Consider the following 12,864-nt stretch of genomic DNA (forward strand, 5'->3'; position numbering starts at 1 on the left):
ATATGGATTTCAGCAAGGCATTTGATAAGGTTCCATATAGTAGGCTCATTCATAAAGTCAGGAGGAATGGGATACAGGGAGATTTGGCTGTCTGGATTCAGAATTGGTTAGCTGACAGAAGGCAGAGTGGGGTTGTAGATGGAAAGTATTCTGCCTGGAGGTCAGTGGTGAGTGGTGTCCTGCAGGGTTGTTCTTGGGCCTCGGCTCTTTGTAGTTTTTATAAATGACTTGGATGAGGAGGTTGAGGGGTGGGTTAGTAATTTGCCAATGACACAAAGGTTGGAGGTGCAGTTGATAGTATAGAGGCTAATGCAGGCTGCAGCGCGACAGACAGGATACAGAGCTGGGCTAAGAAATGGCAAATGGAGTTCAACCTGGATAAATGCAAAGTGATGCATTTTGGAAGGTCGAACTTGAATGCTGAATATAGTATTAAAGACAGAATTCCTGGCAAAGTGGAGGAACAGTAAGACCTTGGCGTTCAAGTGCATAGATCCCTCAAAGTTGCCACCCAAGTGGATAAGGTTGTTAAGAAAGCATATGGTGCCTTGACTTTCATTAACAGGGGGATTGAGTTAAGAGCCACAAGGTTTTTCTGCAGCTCTACAAAACTCTGGTGAGGCCACACTTGGAATACTGTGTCCAGTTCTGGTCGCCCTATTATAGCAAAGATGTGGAAGCTTTGGAGAGGGTGCAAAGAAGGTTTCCAAGGATGCTGCCTGGACTGGAGGGCTTGTCTTGTGACGAGAGGTTGACTAAGCTTGGGCATTCCTCTCTGGAGAGGAGGAGAAAGAGAGATGACCTGATTGAGGTATACAAGTCAACGAGAGGAATGGATAGAGTCAATCGCCAGAGACATTTCCCAAGGGCAGGATTGACTGTCACAGTGTTAGGAGAAATATATAGAGGAAACGTCAGAGGTAGGTTCTTTACAGAGAGTACAGTGAGCACATGGAATGCGTTGTCAATGGTGGTGGTGGAAGCAGAGTCATTAGGGACATTTAAGCGACTGCTGGACATGCACAGGGACAGCAGCGAATTGAGGGGAGCGTAGGTTAGGTTATTTTATTTTAGATTAGGAATAATCCTCAGTACAATATTGGAGGCCAAAGGGTCTGTATTATACGGTACTTTTCTATGTTCTACACGCCTGTTAATTAGTCAGTGCCTTTTGATTGGGGTTGTTAACCTGGGCCAATCAAGGACCTCAGTCAACAAGGTCCACCTTGTTCCAATCATTAGATCCTCCTCCCACCCTCTCCAAGTCTTTCTTAGAGAGTTTTGAGATTTGTCGTTCAGGTTGAGGTTCCGGATGTAGGTTTGCTCGCTGAGCTGAAAGGTTCATTTTCAGACGTTTCGTTACCATACTAGGCAACATCTTCAGTGAGCCTCCAAATGAAGCTTCATCCGGAGACTCACTGAAGATGTTACCTAGTATGGTGATTAAACGTCTGAAAATGAATCGTCCAGCTCAGCGAGCAAACCTACAGTCATGGTCTTTCTTGTGCAGCTTTTTCTGCGATGTTTACTCCGAGGTCTGGTTCCTCGGATTCTGATAGGGATGGCGTGTACTGCAGCATGGCAGTCTTTTGCATCCAGAGTGTCTTGGGAGATTTATCTCCCCATCTTCTGGCAGTAATGGTATCGAAGCTGCAACCATCTCAGATTTCAGTCTTCGAGGTTTCCCCGACACTAGACAGAGGGGGGAGAACCTATGACTTCTGACAGGTCTTCTGGCTGTTCTGAGGGGCCAGGTATATTTTAGTCTTGCCCAGTTTGCAAGGTAACAGCTTTCATGTGTTCCACAGTTGCTCTGGATCACCGCGCCCACCCCAACTTTAAGTCATGGGACCTGACCTTGCATCCTTCTCACCTTGTACCCATTTAGGGTCATTTCCATGGTTTCAGCACCAAACTTCGTCTCGCAAATTAAATTGTCTCTTGCTTCAATGCAGCATTTGGCTGGCATTTATGTTCCTGCTGCCATTTCCTCTCCACCACCAACCCCACCCCCCCTCCACCCCCCCCCCCCCCCCCAGGTCTGGGAATATCAGGTTTAACCTGGTGCACAGTCTTCACCCCATCAGCAACTCTGCTAGAGCTCTCTCTCTGTTGTTGCGTGATGGGTGGTCCAATAATTGAACAGGAACCGGGCCATTTTGGTAACAAGTAACGCTTTAAGCTCTTCTTGAAGCCTGCCTTCAACATTTGGACTGTTCTTTCTACGAGACCACTGAATGATGCACGGTATGGAGCAGTCCTTATATGGTGAATGCCACTCGACTTCAGGATACCTAAATTCCCTGCTGATAAATGATGTTCCGTTGCCTGTGACCAATAGTTCATCGATGTCCGCAGTTTCTCAACTGTCATCCCGAGTTTGCCAAACAAGACTTTATGCACGTCAATCAGTTTGAATGGACATCCACAATAACCAGAGATACTGAGCCCATGAAAGGACTAGCACAGTCGACATGTACGCAGATCTAGAGTTTACCTAGCCATTCTCACGAATGTGGTGGCACTGCTGGTGGCAATTGTTGTCCTTGTTGGCACTCTGGGCACTGCCCTACCAATGCAGCTATGTCAGCATCAAAACCTGGGCACCAGACATAGCACCTTGCTAGCATCTTCTTCTTGGATGGAGGCCAGGTTACATATGAATTTTCCATAATACTTCACCAACCCAAGGAAAGATCTGAGCTCTGGGAAAGATGAGTGTGTCAGGGCTCCTTTGATCATTCTCATTTTATCTTTGACCTAGGAGAAGCATTTAAGCACGATGTCCAAGTTCTCCAAGTGCTCTTTATTGGTCTTCCCTGTTGTTAACACATCATTCAGATAAATGGCAATCTGGGATAGCCCTTGTAATGCATTCCCAACAGTTCACTAGAAAAGGGAGCAGACTATTGATACCCCCCAATGGCATTGTTGTACATTGGCATAAACCCTTACGAGTGTTAACTGTGGAGTACTTCTGGTTCTCCTCACCCAGCTGCAATTTCAGGTAGGCGTGGCTCAAGGCCAGCTTTGTAACCACTAACCCCACCAACGTTGCATACAAGTCCTCTCTGCAAGGGATTGGGTATTTATCCAGCTATGAGAAGCAGTTTATTGCTTGTTTAAAATCCCCACACAGGTGAACTGAGCCATCCAGCTTCACCATCAGTGTGACCAGTTCTGTCATTCTGTAAACTGCACCGGCTTGATGATTTCTTCGCTTTCTAGCCTCCTCATTTCTGCCACTACTTTTGTCCGTGAAGAAAAAGGCACGAGGCGGCCTTGCAAAATCGCATTATTGCTTCCTGGTCAATATGTAAATTAGATTTGGCCCCTTTGATCGTCCAAAACCCTCCCTGAAAAACCCCCTAGTATTTCACTAGGACTTCACTGAGGCAGTCATTTTCCAATCGAAAAATGTTGAGCCAATCTAGGTGACTCTTTCACAACCAATTCCACCCCAATAGACTTTGGCACAAGCCTCTTACTGCCATGACATGATCTGTATGGACTTCAGTAAGGCATTCGACAAGGTTCCCCATGGGAGACTGATTAGCAAGGTTAGATCTCATGGAATACAGGGAGAACTAGCCATTTGAATTCAGAACTGGCTCAAAGGTAGAAGACAGAAGATGGTGGTGGAGGGATGTTTTTCAGACTCGAGGCCTGTGACCAGTGGAGTGCCACAAGGATTGGTGTTGGGTCCACTACTTTTCATCATTTATATAAATGATTTGGATGTGAACAAAGGAGGTATAGTTAGTAAGTTTGCAGATGACACCAAAATTGGAGGTGTAGTGGACAGCAAAGAAGGTTACTTCAGATTACAACGGGACCTTCATCAGATGGCCAGTGGGCTGAGAAGTGGCAGATGGAGTTTAATTTAGATAAATGCGAGGTACTGCATTTTAGGACAGCAAATCTTAGCAGGACTTAATGGTAAGGTCCTAGGGAGGGTTATTGAACAAAGTGCAGGTTCATAACTCCTTGAAAAGAGAATCGCAGATTGATAGGATAGTGAAGACGGCATTTGGTATGCTTTCCTTTATTGGTCAGACATTGAGTAAACGAGTTGAGAGATTATGTCGTGGCTGCTCAGGACGTTGATTAGGCCACTTCTGGAATATTGCATATAATTCTGGTCTCCTTCCTATCGGAAGGCTTCAGAAAAGATTTACAAGGATGTTGCCAGGATTGGAGGGTATGAGCTATAGGGAGGGGCTGAGCAGGCTGGGGCTATTTTCCCTGGAGTGTTGAAGATTGAGGAGTGACCGCATAGAGATTTATAAAATTATGAGGGGCATGGATAGGATAAATAGACAAAGTCTTTTTCCTGGGGTGGGTGAGTCCAGAATTAAAGGGCATAGGTTTAGGGTAGGAGAGGAAAGAAATAAAAGGGACCTAAGGGGCAATTTTTTCATGCAGACAGTGGTGCATGTATGGAATGAGCTGCCAGAGGAAGTGGTGGAGGCTGGTACAATTACAACATTTAAAAGGCCTCTGGATGGGTATATGAATAGGAAGGGTTTAGAGGGATATGGGCCAAGTGCTGGCAGGCGGGACTAGATTAGGCTGGGATATCTAGTCGGCATGGACGGGTTGTACCAAAGGGTTTGTTTCTGTGCTATACATCTCCATGACCAGCAGTGGTAATTGCACCAACTGCTTCCCATAGGAGACCAGAAGTCTTACCCTTCATTTGCAATTTCCCCATTGTATATCTGATTCTGGCTGAGGTCTTGCGCAAACATAAGTGATTCTTTTTAAAGACAGGTTCTGCAACCACAGCTACAGCCAGTTCTCTGATCAATCTCCAATGGAACTGGGTGACCATTTAACCAAATATTTAAGCACGATGATCAAGTACACCAAGTGCTCTTTATTGGTCTTCCCTGTTGTTTATGAGAAAGTGAGGACAGCAGATGCTGGAGATCAGAGCTGAAAATGTGTTGCTGGAAAAGCGCAGCAGGTCAGGCAGCATCCAAGGAGCAGGAGAATCGACATTTTGGGCATGATTCCTGAAGAAGGTCTCATGCCCGAAACGTCGATTCTCCTGCTCCTTAGATGCTGCCTGATCTGCTGCGCTTTTCCAGCAAACACATTTTCAGCTTCCCTGTTGTTTAACATATCATTCAGATAAATGGCAACCTGGGATAGCCCTTGTAGTAGATTACCTATAGTCTGCTAGAAAAGGGGTGTAGGCTGTTGATACCCCAAATGGCAGTCTTGCATATTGGTATAAACCCTTATGGGTGTTAATTGTGGAGTACTTCTGGGACTCCTCACCCAGCACAATTTGCAATGGTCCCCCAGTGTTTATTTGAGTCTGGCTGAGGTCTTGCGCAAACTTAAGAGTTGGACACCCGAGTGAACCTTGCTAAAGACTGCAACCACAGATACAGTTGCATCTCGTATTAACCTCCATCAGAACTGGGTGACAATTTAACCAAACATTAACTTTGATCAGTTCTGATTTGGACGTCGCTAGACAATTTGTTTGTTTCAACCCACGAGGCCCAGATCGTTAAGAACTTATTAGCCACTTTGTCGAGGGTCAGCTTTGTTGTGGGGTTCTGCTGTGGGCTGGCCTAGGGTCCCTCTACTCAGGATATGCCCTGTGTGAGGTTCTGTGGTTATCTACACTCAAGCACTCAATCATCTGGGTCCAGAAGTGAGATTATATCCAAGGCAACCTAAAAGTGTAGGTCAGAGGTTATAAGGATAATCATTACCTTTAATTTCATGTTGGCTATCTTCACGCCTCCTTTCCAGCTCCTTACGATCATAATTTAGTCTTTTTAAAGCCATTATTCCACAATGTAAGCTTTTTCTGGTTTTAAAAAAACATATTTGAGCAAAGTCTGCTTTACGAGAAATGAGCAAGTGAAATATATAAATTTCAAAATAAGTTTGTATTAGAGAATTGTTCGAAATTTCCTTCTTTCCAGTCCAAATTATTACATCTATACTGCATTGCTTCTTCTCCTTTCATTTATTAAAAAAAGTTATTTCATTATAGTTTAACATTTCAATACGTTGTTCAGTGCATTATTGTGTTTCAATATACATGCTTGAATTTGGTCTAACTGAAATCTTCAATTTAACTTTTCATGTAGTGACAAACAAACCTAAACTATGCTCGAATTTAACAGACAAGTTAAGCGATGACCTAGCTGTCTGTCCTTACAATAAATATTGGAAGAGTTCCAGCACAAAAAATACATGACAAAAGGTACTTTTTAAAATTCTAGCTCAACCATGATCTCATTTTTGAGTTAAAACTCTGTCTAAAAAAAGAAAGTTTGATGGATTCTTTTCTGTGAGCTATTTTGAACTGCGTCCTGGTGCAAGGTTCTGAAACATTGATTAAAATTACCAACATGCCCAAAGTATTCAATGAAGTCATCAACCGTGAGCAAGATATTTACCTGTGAAAACTATCAACCATTTTGAGTTGCCCCCGAAGATCTTTTTTTGTCAAATGGTCCAGCATTCGAGCATCAACCAGACATTCCATAAAGTAACTGCGATACTGAGGTAAACCCAAGCTAGGAAGCCACTCATTGCCGATCCACTCATGATTCATGTCCCCATATGCTAAGGTCTTGAATCCCAAAAAAGTACAAAGTTTCATCAGAGGATTTAAGTGTCAGGACATATAGTCATTCTTTAACTATGTAAATACTAAGCCCAAGGGTCAGTGTTAGAAAGGGAAACTATTTTGTTAACTCTTTAATGACAGCATTAAATGAAGATCATTTAATAAAACAAGATCAAGCAATTATCATAGAGTCATTGAGTTGTTGAGCAAGGAAATGGACCCTTTGGTCCAACTCACCTAAGCTGACCAGACATCCTAACTTTATCTAATCCCATTTGTCAACATTTGGCTCATATCCCTCTAAACTCTTCCTACCCATCAGATGCCTTTTAAATGCTGCAATTATACCAGCCTCCATCACTTCCTCTGGCAGCTCATTCCACACACACACACACACCACACCCTGGGTGAAAAAGTTGTCTCTTAGATCCCTTTTAAATTTTTCCCCTATCACCCTACACCTTTGCCCTCTAGTTTTGGACCACCCCTACCGTGGGAAAAAAGATCTTGGCTGTTCATCCTATCCATGCCTCTCATGATTTTATAAGCCTCTAGGAGGTCACTCCCCAGCATCCGACACTCCAGAGAATACAGCCCCAGTCTATTCAGCCTCTCCCTACAGCTCAAGCACCCCAAACCTGGCAACATCATATAAATCTTTACTGCACACTTTCAAGTTTAACACCATGTTTCCTATAACTGGGAGACGAGAACTGTATGCAGTATTCGAAAGTGTCCTGTACAGCTACAATTTGACATCTCAACTCCTAGCAGGCAAACATGTTCTTCACTACCCTAACTAACTGCAATTCCATCTCTAAGGAACTATGGACCTGCATCCCCAGGTTTCTTTACTCAGCAACACTCCCCAGGTCCTTACCATTAAGTGTAAGTGATTTACCTTTGCAAAATGAAACACCTCACATTTATCTAAATTAAACTCCATCTGCCACTTCTTGGCCCATTGGATTACAGTCCTGCTGCACTCTGAGAAAACCTTCTGTGCTATCCCCTGTACCACCAATTTTTTTTTGGGGGGGTGGTGGTGGTAGCTGACATCTGCAAACTCACAAACTACCCTCCTACGTTCACATCCAAGTCATTTATATGACAAAAAGCAGTGGAACCAGCACTAATCCTTATGGCACCCTGCCGGTCACAGATCTCCAGTCCAAATAACAACATTCCGCAACCATCCTCTGTCTCCTACCTTGAAGTCAATTTTATATCCAAATTGCCAGCTCTGTCTGGATTTCATGTGATCTAACCTTGCTAACCAGTCTATTGTGTAAAAACTTGTCAAATGCCTTGAAGTCCATGTAGGTTAACCCATTTAAATTAATAAAAGCATAACTCAATTTTAAAACAGATCATTCTTACTTATTCAGTAAAACTGAATTCTCAGCAAATGTTTAGTCAGTATAAATCATTGCATCATGAGAAATATTTCAACAGAAATAAATCAAAAAGGATGTGAAACAAAATGATAAACTAGCAAGTAAAGAGTTATATAGTGTTAAAAAGCCCACCTGGGCCCAGCTGCCCTCTTCATCATCCTGATGTTAAAGCAGTTAGAAAAGCATGAGGAAAACATGGGTCATAACGTTAATAATGGTACAAAGTTTGTGCGAAGATTTACATGGTACATTGGTTAGGTAAGCTCTCACAGCCAGTATCACTAATGGATGCAACACAAACCAGCAATCTAAAATTCCAAACACAGATTTATATTAAACCCAAGTTTCAGAATAACATCTCTACTAAACAGACATGCGATCAGAGTGATAGAAGATATATGAAGATAATGTGCTTAAGAGAGATGTTATTTGGCAACATCCTTTCTATATAAGGCAGCTGTTAATTTAGACCCATGATGCAGACATGAAAAGGCCAACAACTCTTTCATCAGTTTTCACTGATGTATATCTATCTTGCATGCCCATAATCATGATGATGGACAATTTGGAATATTTATTTCTTTTCAAAGTAGGAAAACCTCATTAATTTTATTTTACATGAAGGCGGCAATGCTGTGTGTACATTTACATTATTTAACAAGATGACATGTAGATACCAGACTGATTTCATATTTACAAAGTTTAATCTGTAAATCAGGATAGCATGAAGAGAGTTGGGTTATTGCTCTGCATTATGGAAGTTGCCCTGTGCACGGTGTAATTTGCCAATTGCATAATTGTTGATGCAGTCAGAATGGAAGTGGGTCACTTGGGCCACCAAGCGTACTCCACAATTCCTACTGCTTGTTTGATAGAAAGGATGTTTCATTGCATTTACATTAAAATTGAGAGTTGTTCTCTTTCAATAGCAAAGGCCTTTAGGTGGGATACTGCAAAGATAGAACGGATACAATCATCACGCACTTAAACATATTTAGGCATGCATCCACCAACTTGAAATCTCAACTGAACTAAATCCCTCAAGCAAATACAACTGAATAGAAATCAAAAGCATTTACAGGAGTGGAAAGTACACAAGACAGCACGAAAAAGGATCAGGGATAGAAGCTGTGAAATGTGGGACTAACCGTTTGAGGTGCAGCAGCAAGAGTTTCCATTTCTTCATGTGTTAACCAGACATTTCCAGTGGACTAACCACATGACCCACAGAGACCCAACAAAATCCAATGACAGGAAAGCAGTAATAAAGAGGAGAGGTGGCAGATCATTAAGCAACAGACATATTAAAAGGAAGTTATTCTAAGCCACAGCTTCTTTAAAAGATTGCAAAGCAGTTACAAGACTTAGTTATTCGGCTTTTAAAATCTAGGTTTGTAGTTGAAGGGTGCCTTTTTCAATCTATTAGTGTGTGTCTGTTTGTGTACGCGTGCACGCTCAACCTCAAACATTTCTTGGCATCAGCTTTGTGAACTTTATTTATTCACTCATGGGTGAGAGCTCCTGGCAAGGCTAGCATTTTTTCTCCAACTTTAACTGCCCAAATTTATGATGTGGAAGTGCCAGTATTGGACTGGGTGGACAAAGTCAAAAGTCACATGACACCAGGTTATAATCCAACAGGTTTATTTGAAATCACAAGCTTTTCGAGTGCTGCCCCTTCGTCAAGTGAAGTGAAGGAAAGCACAGCACACAGGCAGAGAATTTATATGCAGAGATATAATGGATAATTCCAGGTAATTAGGAGTGTCAAAAGATAAATACAAATAGAGAGAGAGGAGTCAGCAGGCTGAATAACAAACCGTTGCAGGTGATCATAAGTGTCAACAGCTGAATAGCAAGTGAAGGGATGACCTATGATCCAATTAATAATTTTAAAATATTCAAAAACAGGATGGTGCGAGAGTCAAACCAAATGGCTGGAATAACACGATAGGTATAAGAGTCACGTGATGAGGGTCTAAACAAAGTAACAAATAGTCCAAAACTGTACAAACTAATTGAGATAGAGAGATAATAATAGGTTGCCAAAGTGATGGTGTCAAAACATGACAGTAATGAAGATTTTACACAAAACAGTGTGGTGGGGTCATATGTAGCACAATGTGAACCCAAGATCACGGCTGATGCTGTCTTTATGGATATGGAACTTGGCTATCAGCTTCTGCTCGGCGATTCCGCGTTGTGTATCTCGAAATCCGCTTGGGAGAGCGTTTACCCCAAGATCGGAAGCTGAATGTCCATGACCGCTAAAGAGTTCCTGATTTGGAGGGAACATTCCTGTCTGGTGATTGTTGCACGATGTCCATTCATCCATTGTCGTAGCGTCTGCATGGTCTCACTAATATGCCATGCCTCAGGGCATCCTTGCCTGCACCATATGAGATAGACCACATTGGCAGAGTCATTCATGAGTATCTGCCGTGTACGCGGTGGGTGGTCTCCCATGTGTGATGGTAGTATCCTTGTCGATGATCTGATATGTCTTGCAGAAGCTGCCGTGGCACGGCTGTGTGGTGCTGTGGTTGCTGTTTTTCTGATGACTGGGTAGTTTTCTATAAATGATGGTCTGTTTCAGATTCTTATATGTATCATGTTATTCCAGCTATTTGGTTTGTCTCTAGCACCAACCTATCTTTAATTTTTTGTAGCGAGTTTTGAGATTTGTATCTCAGATTGAGGATCTGGATGTAGGTTTGCTCGCTGAGCTGGAAGGTTCATTTCCAGACATTTTGTCACCCTACTAGGTAACATCTTCAGTGGGCCTCAGGCGAAGCACTGCTGGTAAGTCCTGTTTTCTATTTATCTGTTTGGGTTTCTTTGGGTTGGTGATGCCATTTCCTGTGGAGACGTCACTTCCTGGGGGTGGTAGATGGAGTCTAATTCGATGTGTTTGTTGATAGAGTTCTGGTTGGAATGCCATGCTTCTAGGAATTCTTGCGCATGTCTTTGTTTGGCTTGTCCTAGGATGGATGTGTTGTTCCAGTTGAAGTGGTGTACTTCCTTAAGGGACAACACATCCATCCGAGGACAAGCTAAACAAAGACACACACGAGAGTTCCTAGAAGCATGGTAACCGGAACTCTAGCAACAAACACAGAGTTCGACCCCATCTACCATCCCGAGAAAAAGAACAGGAAATGACATCACCACAGGAAATGACATCTCCAACCCAAAGAAACCCAGATAAATAGAAAGTAGGAATTTTCAACAGTGCTTTGCCTGAGGCCCACTGAGGCCCACCTAGTAGGGTGACGAAACATCTGGAAATGAACCTTCCAGCTCAGCGAGCAAACCGACATCTTGATTTTTTTGTAATTATTAATCGGATCATAGGTCATCCCTTCACGTACCATTCAGCTGTTGGCACTTTACTTACACCATCTGACACTTTTGATCACCTGCACAGACTAGACATTCAGCCTGTCAACACTCCACTCATACCATTTGTATTTATCTTTTGACACTTGGAATTATCTTGCCATTATCTCTCCGCATATAAATTCTCTGCCTGTATGGTTCCATCCACTTCACCTGATGAAGGAGCCGTGCTCCAAAAGCTTGTGATTTCAAATAAACCTATTGGACTATAAACTGATGTCGTGTGACTTCTGACTTTGCCCAAAATTAAATGTTGCAATAAAATGTGAGGTGTCCACCTTCTTTAATAATTGCAGTCCTTAGGATGTGGGTACACTCACAATGCCCTTAGGGGAGGGAGTTCCAGGTTTTTGAAAGTGAAGGAACCGCAATACACTTCCAAGTCAGGATGGTGAGTGGCTTGGAGGAGAATAGGCAAGTGATGGTTTTCCCATGTATCTGCCACCTTTGTCCTTCTCAGCGATAGAAATTACAGGTTTGAAAAACCCTAGATGAATTGTAAATGGAATTCATTACTGCCATTATGCAGGGAGTGGTACGGGGTATGAACATTTAAGACAGTGGAGTGCGCCTATAAAGTGAGCTGCTTTGTCCTGGTTAGTATTGTTGTTGGATCTACAGTCATCCAAGCAAATAGGAGTATTCTCTCAGACTCATGACCTGTGCAGATGCTGGGCAGGCCGTGGGGAGTCAGTTGATGAGTTATTAGGAATGGCAACATGATAGGAATACTACAGGATCAGAAATCCAGAGACCTGAATAATACTCTAGTAACAGGAGTGTAAGATTAGATTAGATTACATTACAGTGTGGAAACAGGCCCTTCGGCCCAACAAGTCCACACCGACCCGCCGAAGCGCAACCCACCCATACCCCTATATTTACCCCTTACCTAACTCTACAGGCAATTTATCATGGCCAATTCACCTGACCTGCACATCTTTGGACTGTGGGAAGAAACCGGAGCACCCGGAGGAAACGCAGACACGGGGAGAACGTGCAAACTCCACACAGTCAGTCGCCTGAGGCGGGAATTGAACCCGGGTCTCTGGCGCTGTGAGGCAGCAGTGCTAACCACTGTGCCACCATGCCGCCCTTTAAGTTGCATCATGGCCACTCAGATTATTTAAAGTTGATTAATGCAAAATAAAATGTTAGGTTCAGTAATAAATATCATTAAACTACCACATTATGCTAAAACCCATCTGCTTCACTGAAATTCTACAACTGGGGGTCAGAAACAATAGGGTTATGGAACAAGAATTTAGGATCTTGAGCTCTGAGGAAGGAATGAAAGGAATTAAGATTGGGTAGAGTTTCAACAGCTGTAAAGCTCCTTCAAATCTTTGATTTTCTTGTTTATCATTTGTTGAGAGGCCCAATGATTATAACCTGTAATAGTTATAATTTTTTGAAAAACAGTGAGCCAGTGGTTTTAAATATCCACCTCTCTAATTTTCACTTTGG

The 12,864-nt window shown here is 42.8% G+C and overlaps 1 protein-coding gene across 11 annotated transcripts in view; it reads right to left on the bottom strand.

Moving 5' to 3' along the window:
• Positions 1-12,864, bottom strand: part of LOC122557607 (liprin-alpha-1-like) — a 237,289-nt gene that overhangs the window by 40,371 nt on the left and 184,054 nt on the right. For 8 of the 11 annotated variants that reach the window (XM_043705331.1, XM_043705336.1, XM_043705327.1 and 5 more), the window contains 4 exons: positions 9,147-9,209; positions 8,131-8,157; positions 6,429-6,604; positions 5,733-5,830 (listed from right to left, as the gene is read on the bottom strand). In XM_043705331.1, the coding sequence (XP_043561266.1) occupies positions 5,733-5,830; positions 6,429-6,604; positions 8,131-8,157; positions 9,147-9,209 (364 nt within the window). The remainder of the gene's footprint in view (positions 1-5,732; positions 5,831-6,428; positions 6,605-8,130; positions 8,158-9,146; positions 9,210-12,864) is intronic. The other 3 variants (XM_043705334.1, XM_043705333.1, XM_043705335.1) reach the window with 1 other exon arrangement.

Source organism: Chiloscyllium plagiosum, chromosome 16 (assembly GCF_004010195.1).
Source record: "Chiloscyllium plagiosum isolate BGI_BamShark_2017 chromosome 16, ASM401019v2, whole genome shotgun sequence".
NCBI lineage: Eukaryota > Metazoa > Chordata > Chondrichthyes > Orectolobiformes > Hemiscylliidae > Chiloscyllium > Chiloscyllium plagiosum.